At 39.3% G+C, this 18,088-nt stretch overlaps 1 protein-coding gene across 3 annotated transcripts in view; it reads right to left on the reverse strand.

Moving 5' to 3' along the window:
- Nucleotides 1-57: 57 nt before the first annotated feature.
- Nucleotides 58-18,088, reverse strand: part of ACSBG1 (acyl-CoA synthetase bubblegum family member 1) — a 34,856-nt gene continuing 16,825 nt past the window's right edge. The window contains exons 3-14 of one of the 3 annotated variants that reach the window (XM_039558026.1): nt 17,135-17,352; nt 16,415-16,503; nt 15,523-15,643; nt 13,640-13,720; nt 11,066-11,215; nt 8,635-8,811; nt 7,968-8,149; nt 7,120-7,350; nt 6,335-6,552; nt 4,443-4,582; nt 3,198-3,444; nt 58-2,574 (exon numbers count right to left, since the gene is read on the reverse strand). In XM_039558026.1, coding sequence (XP_039413960.1) covers nt 2,498-2,574; nt 3,198-3,444; nt 4,443-4,582; nt 6,335-6,552; nt 7,120-7,350; nt 7,968-8,149; nt 8,635-8,811; nt 11,066-11,215; nt 13,640-13,720; nt 15,523-15,643; nt 16,415-16,503; nt 17,135-17,352 — 1,931 coding nt within the window. In that variant the 3' untranslated portion in view covers nt 58-2,497. Of the gene's footprint in view, nt 2,575-3,197; nt 3,445-4,442; nt 4,583-6,334; nt 6,553-7,119; nt 7,354-7,967; nt 8,150-8,634; nt 8,812-11,065; nt 11,216-13,639; nt 13,721-15,522; nt 15,644-16,414; nt 16,504-17,134; nt 17,353-18,088 lie in introns of all 3 variants that reach the window. The other 2 variants (XM_010412349.3, XM_039558027.1) reach the window with 2 other exon arrangements.

The following is an 18,088-nucleotide window of genomic DNA, read 5'->3' on the forward strand; positions in this document are numbered from 1 at the left end:
TATTTTTTTTCTATCTGGTGAACATTTTTATGTAAGTGAATTCTTTTATTGGCACTGTAACTGTCTAATCTTTTTTATTTCAATTAGAGGGTTTTACTTTCCAAATAGAAAAATTATGCAAACAAACCAGTAACAGAATTAGTGAAATATAAAAGCACCTTAATGTTTGAAAAGATAGGTTTTCAGCCTAAGAGTAGCACAAGACGATCTTCATAAACAGAGACGGGTATAAAATAACTTAAAATAGCAATTTTGTGTTAGAAGCAACGAGAAAACCATTTTAGATACTCTGGTGATTCATGAAATACAGCCCTGCCCACCAAAGGCATGAATTAAGAAATACAAAATTCTAGAGATTTACTCTATTTCTGTATGTTAAAAAACCTACAACCATTAACAAGGGGTGAGAATTAATGCTAAAGTGAAGTTATTTTTCAAATCTATATACCAAAATAATTCTTACCAGTTTTCCTCTCTGAAACACACTTTACAATAGAGTTCTAATGAGGGCAAACTATACAAAATTACTTCTGCCATTCCCCCCCCATGTGAGGGGGAATTACATTCTGCAAAATTCCCCCCCCATGTGAGGGGAAAGTATTAACTTTGCAAATTTATACTAAATATTTCATGACTTCTGCTAGAATGCTTTTTGTGTTGTAGTTTTCTGCACAGTCTGTTGAGCGTGTCTTCCTGTATTGACTAGTAATTTTATTCTAGAAACTCTGAATCTAAGGGACTAGTCCTAAATGGATTAAGACAGATCAGCGGTTTGGCTCTGGTGCCTGTGTTCCAGAAATACATTTCATCCCTATTCAAGGGGATCTGAATCTATTTTCTCCTTGCTTACTAAGCTTAATGGGTGCAAAAGCAACTCTTTGCCCTCCCCTCCCCATCAGATGCAGATCATCACTCGAGTTGCTCTGATCTGTAGGTATCAAGGTATTGCTTCCATTCCTGCACCTGACAAGAAAAGATATATTTTCAAACTCGTTAGTATAGCACAGGATTATCCCTACTGCCAGGAGCAGGCTTCTTACAGCTTAGTTCTATTCATAGACAGTAACTAAGTGGAGTAATATCTATTAAGACTGTTTTGGGCTGGCTGTTTCAGAAGTGAAACAACTTTGGAGTAACGACTTCTCGCGTCACTCTAAAGTAAGCACCCCAGCTTTTTTATACAGTCTAACAACATGCTGGAGGAGCTTTATTCCTCCCACACTCTGCTTTTGGTGAATAGGGCAACATTTCTTTCCATGTTTTACAAGCTGCTGCTTCCTTGTTTCCTTCAGATTAATATTGTTAAAGAAATTCTGAATTACCATTGCGCACAAAATGGGGAAGAATAAACTTTTCAAAGTCCTATTGCTTGTTTTGTTTTTATAATCCTAGGCTGCTGCTTTGTCTTTTGTGTTGAGCTGATTATTGGTACTTGCAACAAATTTTAAGTCTGTAAGATGTGTGAGACTGGTAATGTAACTTTTATGGAAACCTTACCCTGTTCCGCATAATTTCTTTTGTCTCAATAACAGTGGCTGTGGCCTGCCTGCGTGTGTGAGCTACTAGAGCTGTCTGCCAAAGATCACTTACAGCACACCCTTTAGACAACTTTGTGCCAAGCATTTCCTTCACATAATGTGATTTATTTTGCATATGGGTAAGAAGAAATGCAGCCCACATTTGTCAGAATTAGTGCAATGTGAATACTGAAACATGCAGATACACACTGACAAACACTGCTCAAAGAAAAGCACTGTAAACCATTTAAAAGAAATTTCTGTAGTAGCATTTTCATGTGAGAGCTCCTGTGGTTACTGCTTTGTGTTTTTCAGTCTTAGGGAGCTGTTCCCCTGCTTTTTCTGATTATTTGTTTTTAGGAGAAGTAGTAACGCTTATTCCAACATGGACTTAAGAAACGAACTGCTGTTTTCCCAGAAGTCTGAATTCTAGGCACTACAAAAATAGGAGAGGAGTGTCTTCACGTTCTCAAATATATTAGTGAACAAGAAAGTTGTTCTCTGGGAGGGGAAAAAAATCCCAGCCCTTTTGATTTTTATATATTTTTAAAATAATTATCACTGGAGTGGTATGGCAGTTGCACTAAGCAGTGCTGCTATCTACCAAAATATATCATGAGCTACAGGAAACATCCTGTAGAACAAAAGGAAAAAAAAAAAAGGAAGAGCACTGTATAAAAATTTTATGTTTCAGTCTAGAGGAATTAGTTATATCTGCTTTATACAACACAGAAGGATTTTTTTAGTCATTTAGGTCATAAAATAAAAGCAGCATTAGAGAACGGACATACTGTAGATGCTTCTGTAAAAAGAGGACAAATGATCAGGTGAGTATCAGGAACAACTAAACTGGCAGCAGCTTTCTAGTGGTTTGGTTCAATAGACTACAAACTCAAAGCATAAATCCTCATTAACGCTTTTGATTAGAAAGCATTTCCTTTTGCTCACAGATCTTTCTTAATGCTTGGAGGAAACACTTCTTATTCTTCGTAGAAGGAGTCTACTTCATTTCGGTATTTCTCAAGCACGGTGAGCCGCTTCAGCTTCATTGTGGGACCTTAAAAGAGGGAGAGTCAGTTCCAGAAATTGGAACAAAAATTCCTGCTCAGTTTGAGCTTTGGAGCCTAAGTTTTTTATTGAAGAGCCTGTTGGGAAGAACATGCCCCACTCTAAGCACAGATAAATGCTAAAAGTGAGAAGCAAGCGTGGTATGTGAGGTTGCCTCCACATAAGCATGAGGACTTCAAAGTGAGCTGCACATAAGAGCGTGGTAACTGGCTAGTATTTTTTCATAAAATATGTTTTTGAAAGCTTTTAAACAATTCCCAGTTTATTCAAAGAGCCTGGTAATGTACTTTGTGCTCCATTACCAGGCTTTCACTCTCTTGCTGTGTCTGGGGTTTTTTTTAAAGAGAAACTTTCAGTATTATTACTGGAAGTTATTAATACTATAATGCACAAGGAATTAACCAAAATTGATTAATTACCCAAAGCAATCTGAAATTTATGAGCTCTACTTGCAAATGAGCACAGATTCATAAATGTGTGCACAGCTAGAAGTCCAATTTTTGTATTCATTACCACACACTGCATAAGCATTTTTCCTTTCCCTGTACTGAATATTCTTAGATCAGCAGCCTCTTAACTTTGTGTACCTCAAGATAAATCAGTAAGTCTTACCTAGTTCTCCCCCAGAAATGGAAAAATCTCTCGGCAGGACTATCCATTTTTGAATGCAATGAACCCTGTTGGTAGCATTGCTGTTGACTCTGTTGATTCCCTCCTGGATGGCCCTGTAGATTGCCGGGTCTCTCGTAGCTACAATCTCGGACACTTTTGTGGCTTTACTGCCACTCCTCTGGCAGAAGTCTCTAGCTTGCTCTGTGAGAATGTCAGTGGGATCAGATGTATCTGGGTCCACCACACTCTAAAATATCAAATGAAGTGAATCATCAAACGCTCACTCCTAAAAGGCATTAACAAGTTCTCTGACCAGGCCCTCCCCCTTACAGGATAAATACGCAAACATTCTGTAAGCCTTAAAAAGCAGAAATACCTACAGATCATAAAGGGCTTTTCTTTCCACTTGGCTACCAAATGCAAATATTTTTAGCTTATATGCAGATGTCATGAACAGACTTAAAACGTGTGAATGAATTACGCAGTAGAGTCCATCTCTGACCTTGAATTTCTGCCATATTTTCCAAATGACTCCATTGTTACAGGGAAGCATTTAGCTCATCATTCAATGGAATTACTATGGTGTAACGTGAACAGCTTGAGATAGAAGTGTTCCTTAGACTTCTTAAATTAGTATTTCTATTCTACCTGAATATAAGGGAGTATCAGTCATAGAGACAAACAACTTAAAAACACCTGAAGTGGCATTCTCTTGGTGTGTACACAGAACTGAAGCGCAAATGTTTTAGGAAAACAGTGATTTCTCAATTGAAGCTTATACCACAGCAAGGCTATTAATTATTTTGTTCCACAGTCATCCTTCTTGTGTAATAAAAATAACAAATTGTAAAGAAATGTTTCTGTTAGAAAGTTTCTGGGTTTGCCCATAACAGAAACATTTATTGGTTTTGCTCATCTGTAAGCATGAAAGCTTTTGTTGTTCTGTTACAGAGACTTCTCAATATTCCAGCATTTCTTATATAAAAATTTGCATTTAAATAGAAAATACTTCTTATTGTATATGTAGGAGAAACAGCAGTAAATACATGGATGGTTAGCAGAGCAGGTAACCCTGAGTTTAGACCCAGCAGGATTTGGTCTGTAGTTGCTATACGTTTTTTCCCTCTGCTAACAAAACATCCTCCTATCTAATTTTAGGTCTTTTTACAAATGGTTCAAAATTATTCTTCTTTTTTTAGGTGCACGTGTATAACTTCACTGAAGGCGATATTAAAACTGGTTTACCTTTAGGGTCAGGAACATTGACAAAAACTTCTTTTTATCTCCAATCACCATAGCATTACTAACAATTGGGAGTTCTTTTTTAACAGCATCTTCGATTGGAATTGGAGGCACGTTTTCACCTCCAGCTGTAATAATCAAATCTAGGCAAAAAAAGAAAGGTAAATAAATTCCAAATAAATTCCAAAAATCGGGTTAATGTCTGGCTCAACCTGCTTTTCTTAGTCTGACATAAAAAATAAGAGATTTTTTTTCCAAGATAATCCTATTAATTATCTTCAAAATAAAAATGCTACTATTTTTCAAACATACTCAAGTTCTCAGATCTCCTTCAGTATATCTGCTCCAGGTATTTTTTACATAATCCAGTAACAGGTTAACCTCAAGGGACTGTTACGTAACTGGAATTTTTCTGTGAGAGATCATCTCTTCCAAATTAGCAAAGGATTCACCCTCTATTCTATTGTTGCTATCTCACCAAAAAGCAAGTTCATTGTTAACATCATGAGTAAAACCAATTCTTAAATCTACCAAGAGGGGTCAGACAAAAATAAGTTAATACTGCAGGAAGCCTCCATAAAAGCAACATTTGTTCTGAAGTGTAATACATATATTCAATGAAATTATTACAAACTTGAGTATTCTCTAAGTAAATTCCAGTTCTTTGCTTTTGTTGCATTGGTGACTTCTCATTGTCCTTAAATAATTGTCTTTGCAGCATTTCAGAACATGCTTCAACAAATAACACAGACATACTTTCCTAGGTCTAACTTTCCCTTTCATTCCACCCTCCTTTTGCAATAGTCCTGTCTTTGTCTCAGATCCTCTACCAATCTCTCTGGCCCTTAGTTTTTCATTGTCCTTATTTGGACTTGAATTTAAAACTTCAATGATATTGGACATATGGTCATTTTATCTCAGATTGTCTACCTTTCCTGTAATTTAGGGTAATTCCTATTAGTTCAGCAATCAAGACAGATATAAGAGAAACACAAATGTTCAGATGGATTGAGACAAGGGGTTGTTACTGCTGTACTAAAGGAAAATGAATCAGACAAGAAAACAAGTTAAAAGCAAGACAGCTGCATTTGGTGCAGGCTATTAATAGTACCAACTTCAGTCCTGACTCCCAGCAGGACATGATGCCACCTGTGACAAATTCACTCCTCTGTGTTATCTCCCTAGTAATTCGTCTTACGTTCTAAGATATTTACTCAGTTCTTAAATCTTCCTCAGTTACATCTTGCCTGTGACCAATCCCACTGTCTGAATAACTATCATGAAAAAAGCCTCCAAGTAAACAAGTGACCAGTCTCAGTCTTGTGAGACTTTACCCAATGTCCTGTAATAACACCTAAGTTCACGGCTTTAGCTTTAGCTTTCCCTTCTGCTCTCAAGCTTCAGCTCTGGTCTCTGCAAACACTTCACCTAAGGCACCAGAGGAACCTACCTCTGACCTACAGCAACAATGTCTGTATAACAGAGGATGCCTCTCCTTACTGTCTAAACATTCTAAAGTGCAATTAAGACAATTTGACAAGATTCAGAGGGAGACTGGACAGCTTAATGGTATCATTCAAATCAAACAAGACACATTAAACCTGTGTTAGTAGTTTATACTGCTAATTGTAATTGATACTGAGTAACGGTCTGGGAGATAAAAGGCCTCATTGTAGGAACTGAATCATCTCCATCTATTGCAGACTAGAGGGAAACCTTCCCTGAACACAGAGCACGCTGTGGTTTTCTCATAGGAAAGTTTATTTTACCTTTCTGTTAGGGCAATACTGCTGGCATTAGAGGAAAGACACTTCATTTAGATGGACCACATCTGAGACATGACTGAATAGTGCTGAACATTTACCGTAAACATACAGCAAGATTTTGCCTATTACCTTTAATTCTTCCAGTGACATAGAGAAAGCCATCCTTGTCTAGCTTTCCTAAATCTCCAGAATGCAGCCACCCCTCCTCATCAAAGGCTTCTTTTGTTCTGTCTTCCATATTTAAATAACCCATGAAAACAGTCCTTCCCCAGAAACAGATTTCTCCATTGCCTTCTGCATCTTTGTCCACCAGTTTCACTCTGCATCCAGGTGCTGGTTTACCACAGCTACCGGAGAAGAGCAGAAAAACCCCACAGGATCACAGAAACATCAAACATAATACTGATAAGTTGGCCAACGAGCCAGATCCCTGAAACTGTCAAAGTATCCGTGACTGCAAATATCACTGTGCTGTAGCGGTCCCACAGCTATGGAATATTCGCTCACTAGGGCAGATTTGTCAGGGTGTCTGAGTACTTTCTGGCAGTCTGTCTTGCCCTCTGCTTGCTGCTTGTTTCCCCCCTGTATCTTCAGGCATAAAACTACTGTTGTCTTTGAGGTCTTGCATTCCTCCCCTGGGCCAGGGCTAGGGTATATGTCAGATGTAGTCACCGTGTTTGCCTAGAATGTTGTAGCTCAGTTTCAGTGCTCCTGGCATGGTGTGCTACGGAGTCAACGTGTTCAAATTCTGACCTGGAAATTATTCTGACTCCCAAAGTCACAAAAGAGTGGCAGTGCATTCAGAGAAATAAAATAAGTTGTAATATCTTTGCTGACCTTAGTAAATACTCTTTTCATAGATAAAATGGAACAGATCATATTAAAAAAATAGCAATAAAAAAGAGCAAAATTACCTGTGCTGCCTGTAAATATAAGGCCCAGACAGGCAATGTGGGCCTGTGGTCTCACTCATCCCATAGGCCTCATACAGGGTGATGTTCAGACCCAGGAAGAAATACAGTGTTTCTGTATTGAGAGGAGCAGCACCAGAAAAGTGCTTCTGACAGGAAGAAAACCCCAGTGCATTGCGTATTTTTGCAAGCACTAAGTAGTCTGCTAATCTTGTCCAGAGCTGCTTTAGATCACTGCTGAGTACAAAATACACAAGTAAGTCAGAGCAACCTAGGAAGTTTTCAAAACAAAATCAGGCACAGATTTTGCTTAGAGATGTATTTGTCATTTGGTTTTGGGTGTTGACAGAAGTTTGAACATAAGTAAGGTGATACATTCATCCTTTCTTCATTTATTCAGTTTCTTTCATTTCTCCAGCTTTCCTATCTCCAACTCTTGAGGTATCTGAATTCAACAAATAATAAAGAATCTATAAAAACATATTGCATACAACATGGCTCTTGTATTCCTGATTTTTTATCAGTTAAATGTGACTTTGAGAACTTACATCATTGAAATCTGAAATTTGCAAGATCTATCTGAGAAGCTGAATGATCAGACAAGCAAAGCAGTATCATGGAATGATCTTTTGGAATACCATTCTGCATAAGAAATTTTTACACTTCATTGTGAAATAAGTGACATCAATAATAATTGACAACTACCCCCTCCCCCTTGCACTATATTTGCTATGTCGCCAAGCCAAACTTTACCCACTTATACAAAGAGTCTCACTGAGGCTTCACAGCTTATTACAGTAGCAAATTGCTACTTCCAGGTTGCTGGAAATCTCACTCATTGTACTACATACCTGCTTGAGCTGTTCAGGTTCGTCTCTAAGCTAAGAGACATAGCCCATGACAGCATTTTCTTCTTCATAAATCCTGACTGAGCAGAAGCATCCTTTAATTTCTCCATGATTTTCTCCCATACTCGGGGAACTCCCATGTGAGATGTTGGCTGCACTTCTTTCAGTGTGTTAATCAAGCTGCCCTGTAATAATCATAAAATAATTTCAACAAAAGGCACACAGCAGAGATAAAGAAGTTTGGTGAAGTAAAACCTGCATCTTTAGTGATGTAGAATATCACTAAATATGTAAGATACACAGAAGGGCTGCTAAGCCCACTTGAGTCAGCCATATGCACTAACATGTGTCAGGTCTGACACTTCAGGGGAGGTATGTACACAAGGAGGAAAAACACACATGGTTTAGTTCCTCCTGCATCCCTTTCCTCCAAAAACTGCTTATATTTTTTTTTGCCTTAAAAGAACCTTACAGATATGAATTATATATTTTAATTGGAATCTAGAGCACTGGATCACAAATATAATGAACTTTATTTTTCCATAACTCTTACAATAATGGACTCTCATTCTTCATCCTCTACAACTTTTCAAATATCATATTGTCTCATTGGGATGTTTTCTAAGAGAAAAAGTGCAATCTTAATTAGATGTAATGCAAGACAAGGTACCTTTAGAGCATCAGGTTCAGCAAAGTAAACTTGCTCTCCCCATTTGATTCCAGTCCACAGGTCATAGATCTGTGCAGCTATGTGGCTGAGTGGGAGATAACTGACTATAGACTCCTGTTGGACCTCTGCAGGTTGCATATCTCCTGCTCTGCTGCAATGGGCTGATGTCCAAGTTATCTGTTTAAATAAATAATTAAATGCATTAGGTATGGTGGGGATTTTGGTTTGGGATTTTTTTCCTTTTTTCCTCTTTACACAAACTAAGGATCCTCTTGCTATGTTAATGAAACTGAAAAATCTGTGCTCACAGAAATTGCTGAAGACACTGCAATATTGGCAACACACCAGACTGTCAGTTCCCTGGGGACACTCTGCCAAAAGCCAGATGACCTTTGCAGCAATACAGAAGTGCAGGTAACATAAGTAAATAACAGCATTTGGGCTGCCTGACTGGGCTATGAATGCTAGCAGCTCCCCATGCCCTAGTGACACACTGAGCTGGGCAGCCATGGGCTGGATGGACAAGCAACAAATTGATCTGTCCCTTCCTTTGCAACTCTCCTGCTCTGCAGGCTTTCTATTAAACTGGCACCTTGCACCAGTGCTGTATCTACAAGTTAGAAAAAGAACAATAAATATTCAGTGATCAGTGAGCTCAAAGGACAATTTAGTATCAGCCACAAGCTCATTGCCTTGTACTGATCATCCCCTGGCTAAGCACTAAGGAGGAAGATATGAGCTGGAAGCCTCTGGGATATTCACTGCAGTGGTTCCCAATTGACACATACACACACCCCCTCATGAGAGGTAGCACATATATGAATAGTTTTGAAGTTGTGTTGCTTGACTTCTTAGTGAAGCTGGATGATGTTCCCCCTTCCTTCTTCCCATTTCCCACTTTATCTCAGAAGATGCAGTTCAAGGATGTTAAATATGCATAGCTTCATTATCAGAACACAGCATAGGGAAGACCCATAAATATATGTGATAGTGTGAGAGGTGATAGAAAAGATATATGTGCACAAAAATAAAAACCAAAACAAACAACACCTCCCAAAAAAACCCCAACCTACAAAAAGAAACAGCTCTTTCTCAGAGGAGTCTGTAATCTAAACTGGTAGTGCAGGATACAGAAATGAGAGTATTCAAGATGGCAGAGCACGGACACAAATCACATGTATTCCTGTTATCACAGTATGTTCCTGCCAGCTCCTTTGTAATAAATTAGAAGGTGCAAGTGTAGGCTTGGTCTAAGGAAACAGAGATTCTCAAGAGAGGGTTTTAAGGAGCAGCGTGCTGCCAGGCCAGACCACCCCAAGTTTAGATGGCAGCATTGGACAAGTGGCTATGGGAGATGTACACAGTAGGAAGAATGGGATGTGTTTAAGATGTGTCTGTATTCATTGCTTGTACTCTAGGCCTCACAGCACACAGGCACACTCACAGCAGATCTGCGTGCGTCATACAGGACTGATTCAGCACTGGCTTTGCATATGAACAGTGGCAAACATCTTTGACTAAACAAGGCAGCAGCAGAGCTACAGGCATGGCATGCTTTCCACTGTTTGTCAACATAAAAATAGCCTGTTTGTGATCAGCAGCCAAGAATAGTTTGGCAGCTGGCATGGAAATGACACCAGACTTCTTTGAGATAGAAGAGCATAGATTTGAACATCAGATCAGTCTTTTTGTCTCCCAAGTTCATTATGTTCTGCTTCCAGGTACCACTGCACTAATTCCCTACATTTGGGTGAATTGCTGTTCACAGTGTGCATGTCTGCAATAATTTCTGCTTTATTTTAAGGGGTGAGACCTCAACTTAGACCATCCCATTCACAGATTCTCTGTGTTTTCAGAAAGGCTCCCTACCACCTTCCACTCCTGCTCAGCCGCCAACCACATATCTTTCCTAGCAAACCTCTCGGGAAGTCCTTTTAGCAAACAACTTTGCTTTTCTCTATAACTGAAAATTTTCTGTTTGCAGCAATGCAGGTAGGGCTACTGTAAGTACCAGCACTGAGCACTGGAGCTGTATTATCCTCCAGGGACAGATGCAGAAAACTGCATACAAGTCCAGGAACAAAAAACACCACAGTAAATAACCCACACATCCACCCTCAATTTTAATAAAATCTGCAAAAGCAGTCCATTGGGCTGCTTTGATAGCAGCTCGCTGATGTGTATGATTTGTTCATAACAAACTGTTCAACTTTGTGAAGTGCTGTTTGAAATGGAGTTTCATTCTTTACCTTGCTTGTACTTTACCACAAGCAGCTGACTGCACTTGGACATTGCTTTGCAGTACAGCATCCATGCTGTAAAAGCAAAAGCATTTCAGGGCTCTAGGATGTACCAGCCATTTCAAATCACAGGAATAAATACCCTCACACTTTGCTGTTTCTCTGCTACAGGAAGAACCTGAAGTACCTACATTGTCGTGACTCAGCATGGCTCCTTTTGGCTTCCCAGTTGTTCCGGAGGTGTATATCAGAACACAGCACTGATTTGGCTTTTGGGAGTTAATAATGTCATCCAAAGTAATGTCAGAGACGTCACCTCCCAGCTCCAGAAACTCTTCCATCTAGAGCACGGAACAGAAAATTCAGGATATCAAATGGCTTCTTACAAATTGACTCAGTACTGCATCTTTCCTGTCTCAAAAATGTTAGAACATTTCCGTGCCTTGTTCTGAACATGTATCCAAGGCAAGTTTCCCCAGACCTTGGCTATGTAAGAAATATGGTAAGTCTATCTTAGAGCTTAATGTGAGAATTGCAAACAGACTATCTAAAATTGTGCTGCCAAGAGTCTTTTCAGTGTCTAAGAAGGGAATAGTAATAGTAATATCCTCCAACGTGGATACTATGGGTAAGTCATGGAGGCTAAAATTCTGTTACCATCTCACACTTTAAGAATGATTTTGTGTCTGCTTAAAGGAATCTGGATGCATCATTTTTAAGAGTACACTTGTGACAGCCCATCTATAATTCATTGTACACTATATAAATATAACTATAAAGCAATTGGATGAATGCTCCTTTGCAAAAGCATCATTATCTAGATGTGTGAATGTTTGCCCAAAACATGTGCTATTTTATAGGGAACAGCATATGATGCTGGTCACAACTTTCATTCAAATTTGTCTCATTCTAGAGATAAAACTTTTATGACACTGGACTTTTGTGCCACATAAATTGGCCCAGAAGAATCCTGAACCTGATTCTCTGTATTATATTGTTGCTCCCAGATACTTCTGTTGCACACCCCTGATATGCCGCCAAGTGTACCATTGATTTCAATGCTAACTGGAAGAAAATTGATAACCAAACTGTCAGTTTCCCATTGCAATCATGTGATTTATACTGTGCTATAGAACTGTCTTGTTTAAATGCAAGGTGCAGCACCTTCATTTTTCAGTGATTTCTTGGGGCTGTATCTAGGACCATAAAGCAGTAACGGGCATGATGAGAAAGACAGAGGTAAAAAAGGAGAGTCTCTGCTTGAGGGTAGTTCATTGCTTCTTTTAGACCTCTGGCATTGCCACTTGGCTACTAAGATTACAATAGTCAGCCTCTGGGCCACCTTAACTTCCTTTTCTTGGGTGGCAAGGCTGTCCTAAGGATTATTCATCAGTTTTATGCTTTCTTCCAACAAACCACACCTCTGAAAAGAAAGGCACTGCACAGCTCTGTAGCAAGTAGAGGATTTGTCACATTCTATCCCTTCCCACAGAATGTGGCTGCATCAATTTCACAAGCTCCTGGAAAGCCTGAGGTGTCAAGGATGTAGTTGTTTGTATGTCACTAAGCAGTCGTTCCTGTTTTCCTGACCTTTACTGTATTCACACAGTGGAATGCATTGATCACTGAGAATCTGTTGCCCAGGCCTTGTTTACTGAACAGCACCTGCAACAGATGGTGTTGGCCTTCCAGCGACTGTGGAAGGTACAGAACAGTCACACCACACTCCTGACTTTGCATTTGCCTTCTGGAAACACACACTGCTCAGCCAGCTCTGCCCCTGCAGCCGCTCATTACATGGCACAAATCCCTTTTATCAAACACCATGTGGGCTGGTGGTTTGCTCTACATCACACCTTATCAACAATCATTTCTGCCTTTGCTGATCTGATCTCTAATTTTTTCTTTACATGACAAACTGTGGCAACTGTCAGACACTCAACAGCTACCCTGCTCCTTTGAGAAAATGTCCAACATGACACCTGAACACCGAACCAGTGTTTAAAAATATTGCAATTCTCAGACATTTAGATTTCAGCAACTGCAGGTTGTTCAAGAATTAAATGCTAGCACTTAATCTTTTTAAATAGTAAGATCATCTTTGTATTAACGTTTTTATTGTACAAGATGCAAGGCATGCTCTATACCAATATGTACAGTATCAGAACAGTAATGGTTTATTATTAAGTTATATGCAGGATATGAAAAAAAAACACCGAAAACCTTTTTCTTATCAGATTATCAAAATTGCAAGTATTTTAAAATATTTCTATGCTGTTCACTCCTCCTTTTTATATACTGAATACATTATACTTCTCTTCAATATATTTTTTCCGCAGTTGAAGTTTTTCAGCCTAAAATCTGATAATCTGTAGTCCAGTTAAAATACTGGATTTAAAAAAAAGTTACCGAATTCACGGGCATCAGGGGACAACTTTTATTTTTAACTATTTGAGAGTACACATTCCCACCTAAAACCTACAGGTGTTTTAATAACCCAGTCAAGTTAGAGATCAGGAAGACACAAGACAAACAGTTAAGCAAGGTAGCTCTTTTTTTAAATGTGAAGAATCAAAGGTAAATTAAAAAAAAAAAATCTGATGAAACTTTTGAACATGTTTGCTGGAACACAGCAATGCCTTCTAAATGGTAGATACTCACAGTAGAAATTTATCAAATAAATAATACCCCACGTATTAACTGGTAATACAAGGGCATAACTCCATGTATTATTTGGTTATGCCTCTGTTCTAGTATTCACTCACCGTGTACATATTTGGATGTCTCTCTGCAATGGAGTCCTTATATAGCACCACAGCCTTCAAGTGTGGCAAACGATTCCAGATCTGTTGGATTTTTTAAAGCAAAATTATGATTTATTACTCATACCTTGTGTGGGCTTTTATCCACTCAAATGCTGCCAAAACTGTAATGGCTTGACAGGCACAAAAATCCTCCCATTTCCCTCCACCCCCAAATATTTTCCCCTAAACTCATCACCACCTAGCTCAACTAGAGGAGGTGGGAAGAAGGAGGGAACTACACAATCTACACAGACTGCTCTAGGAAATCTGGTTTCAGTCAAAAGTTTAAAAAAAATGAAAAATACACCAGAAATGGCTCCTCAGCATCCTTACTCATAATGCACAAAAGGGCACATCAAGGAACAGTGCAGGTCAAGCTAGAAGCTGACCCTGGCTGTGATTACCAATAGAGATAAAGTCCCTCAGCACAAACTGCCATTCAAGTGCTAAAAAAAGCTCTACTTCCTTAAGGAAAAAAGAACAGGAAGCTGTATGCACATTGTAAGGATAAATAAAAATATAAAGCTGCAGGCTTACAGGCAGACAGCAGTGGCTGCTGCTTTCAGCAGCTCTTTGTGTGCTTTGCATGGCCTGCAGAAAGCATTGATTTCACTGAATACTGGGGGAGCCGGTGCCTCACAGACGCCTTTCAATTGATCACATTTTGAACTGAATTTTGCCAATACAAAAGCAGTGGCTTGATGGTAGCCACTATGTACATATTATTAGAAGGACAGCAATTGAAATGTTATGTTATTATTTCAGTCTTGGGTCCCAGAAAAAAAAGTTTCAAAAAATCCTCTGCTGGATAAAGCAGTGCTGGCCAGAGCTCTCTTTTTCTACATAGTTGAGTATGAACCAAACCCCTCGAGTTCCTCCATTTGGATTCTTCTCTCCACGTTCACAACAGCACACAATGACCCTGTAAGAAGGCTTGTCTGATTGTGTGTTTTTATAGAATACTTAAAAAAACCCCCTCTTCCTCCGTATTGCATGTAAAACAAAACTACAGAATACAAAGTAATTAATGAACAGCTTATATGAAATATATTTGAAAAAAAACACTGCCTATTTTCTCTCTGGCAGGTACATGGTTTTGGCAGAAAACTCCATCATGGAGGCCCCTCTTGCTTCAGCAAAGAGTGCTATTTGGTGCAAGTTTGGTGAGGCCACAGGTGTCCCTCGATATCTGACAGACAGACAAGCCCTTCCCAAGGAGCTGCCTGTGCCCCTCTCCCAAGTCATCTTTCCATCTAATTGGTCTTTCCATCTGGCACTATTGCTGAAAGGCAGTCCCAGCTGCCCAAGAGTTTTGTCAAAATTGTGGCTGTTCACTTCAGGAGGCTCCTCCTTTCTCACTAAGGTCTATCTGACGTTAACAATCATGCTATCAAAGTGCAGTAAACTCAAGAGCCTTAATGGCTGATATTACACGCAGGAAAAGATAATACCTTGGAAAGAGGAAATTCTGAACACTGACATCCTTAATATTTTAATAGCAGACCTTTCCAAACCTGCATCAGCATAATCTCTTCCATTCAAGTGGACTGTGCTTTTCCAAACAGAATCATGTGGTGACAGTAAAAACATGGGATTAAAATGTGGGTTTTTTTCAGGTAAGCCTGCAGCGAACCATCCAGTGAGCTCTCTGCTGGAGCCACAGACACTGTAGGTCAGAGCCACCCACAAGCTTTAACACCAGATACCACATTTCTGAGTAACAACACACACCTCACAAAGAAAGTTTTTGTGATACAGGGAGTGTACATGGTATTTGGGACCAATACAGCATTGAGAAATGAAAAAATTGTGGCTTTTCAGTAACCATTCAGCCACCTCATTACCTGCATTATCTTGTCCAGCTGTTTTTGATTTTCCACGACCATGATATCAGTCTTGCTGTCATGAGCAATGTAGTGACAGGCCTCTGGAGAATTGGTTGTATATATTCCTGTGACAATTCCTCTGCATCAGAAAATTTATATATATAAGAACATATATTTACATACATACACACACATACACATGCACGTAGTATCAAAAGAGAATAATAATCAAAGATCAGATGAAACCTGAAGGGGTATGAAGACATGGAAACAAACAGCAGGACAGCTCTAATGTTTGTTTCACATATTCAGATATACACGAATCTCTGATTTATGCACATTGCAAAAACTAATCTTTGAACTATTCATCAAAAGATGCTGTAGGCTAGGACACAGTGTTTTAACCCACTTAAGGCTACACAGGAGTTAGCTCAGGAAGTGGTAAAAAAATCCCCACTTAGGTCCTTTTTTTGTTCAAGCTGTACACAGATACTAATTTGGATTTCATTGGTACAAAACAGCTTAAGAACTAAAATCCAAATTAACAGGTATCAGAACAGAAGAAATCAGGGTAGCTAGTATTCATATGTTACTTCATCTGCTCACTGTAGACAAGTATCATTAATATAAAACTGTGATTCTCATCTGTTTCCCACATCCTCCATGGATCAGATCCTGAACAACAGCCTCTCTGTAACTGTCACGGTTAAGCCCATGGCAAACAGGATCCATTTATAAATGCCTGGACTATTTGGGATATGAGACTCCAGAAGGTTGCTGAATATGTTAATCAGTAGCAACACAACTTCCAAGATATGACACATAATACTGATCTGCTACATTTCCAGACCTAGCAAAACAGAAATCCCCAAATCCCCTTTGAAAATTAACCCCCCCCAAAATGTCTTACCCAGCAAAAACAGCTCCAACAGCTGAGATGAACCATTCTGGAGAATTAAATCCAAGGATTGCTACACTATGGAATCGCTCAAGACCAAGCTTAAAAATAATATACATAAGGTTATATAATACAGGCACACTGGAGAGAAACATACACACAAATATAAACCATGGAAACCTTTGATTTATTATTACAGTATTGACAAGGCATGTGAAGGCACATTTTGGTATCCATTACAAACATGGTATTTATCAGCAATTAACAGGATGTGAATTTTCTACTACCTTCTCCTGTCTGGTTGAACTCTGCTGTCCAGAAAGGCCTAAAACCCAGAATATTTCATATGAATAAGAGCCTAATGAGTACTAATATCACCCTATGTTTAGAATGTTTTAAAGATTGTCTTTATCTCACCAAATTCATGATAGTAGTTTTCCCCTATTTTTCTCAAGGCCTCAAGCTGAGCTCTGCACCTATGTCCCACCGAGAAAGTGGAACACAGCAGCTCCTCACTTGCAGTCAAGGTTCCCTGAGAGCAGTGTTACCTCTGACCAAAACTCACTTTCATCACTATCATTTCAATAAAGAATATGACTACTGATCTTCAAGTAATGCAAAAAGCCTCTTACATTGTGGGTTTTGAGGTTGGGGGTTTTTTGTTTATTTGTTTTTTGGGTTTTTGAAGGAGACAAAAGGATTCAAGGAATTGGTTTTGTTTCCTGTACCTACCTTCAAGAAGCTCTTGGCCGCTTTCCTAGAGAGGGAATAATATTCTGAAAAAGTTATTTTCTCCCATTTTCCATTCTTTTTGCTGGCCAAAGCATTAAGGGATCCATATTTTTCCAGGCTCTCCTTGAACATCTGATGAACTGTTATGGGAGTCTGTGGACATGAGTTATCTATTCTCAGTCTGACTCTGCCATCAGCAAACGAAGTCCACAGGGACTCTGGAAGGTAAAGCACCGTTGTCAAGGTAATCTATAATTGAAAATTACCGGACTGCGTACCAGACAACAAGAGGATTGAATAAAGACCACGGGACTAAGCACAACTCTGGCACTTCCCAGCTCTTGAGAGAAGGGCTTTCCAATTTTATATTATCAAATAGACCATGTAGAAAGAGAAATCTTTATTTCCTATTCTTTGTTCTGCATAAAAGTGCCATACAGAATTATGCTGATGATTCTGTGTGTTACAGGCACACCACCAGTTCCAGAAGAATCTGTTTGCCTGTACTCAGCTCTGCACTCCCCCTTGTGCCAATGGAGTAGCTGGTGAATCAGGAGGCTAAAGAGATCCAAAAGACATGAAACCTCTGCCCCTGCTCAATATCCAAGCTCCTTTTGCTTGTTATAACTCTTCTCTCCCTCCTGTCCCTCCAGCTGTTCTCCTTCATCCTGTCCCTGTTCCTCACTACTTCCCACAGTTTTTCCCTTGTTCTAATGTGTCCATTCCACTCACTCCTGTCTCACCCTGGTTCCATGCCTCCATTTTTCATCTTCTGCTCTTGTCTTCCTCACCCTGTCTTTATACCACCCACTTTTTTCTCCTTGTATTTTTTCTCCCCTTCCTTGACAGGACAAAGACGCAGAGCACCAACAAATGTCACTTGGCTCTCACCACTGGTGCCAAGGACTGGGACAGTCCCTGGCATTCACAAGAAATATGTGTCTCAAAGACTCT

Source organism: Corvus cornix, chromosome 10 (genome assembly GCF_000738735.6).
Source record: "Corvus cornix cornix isolate S_Up_H32 chromosome 10, ASM73873v5, whole genome shotgun sequence".
NCBI lineage: Eukaryota > Metazoa > Chordata > Aves > Passeriformes > Corvidae > Corvus > Corvus cornix.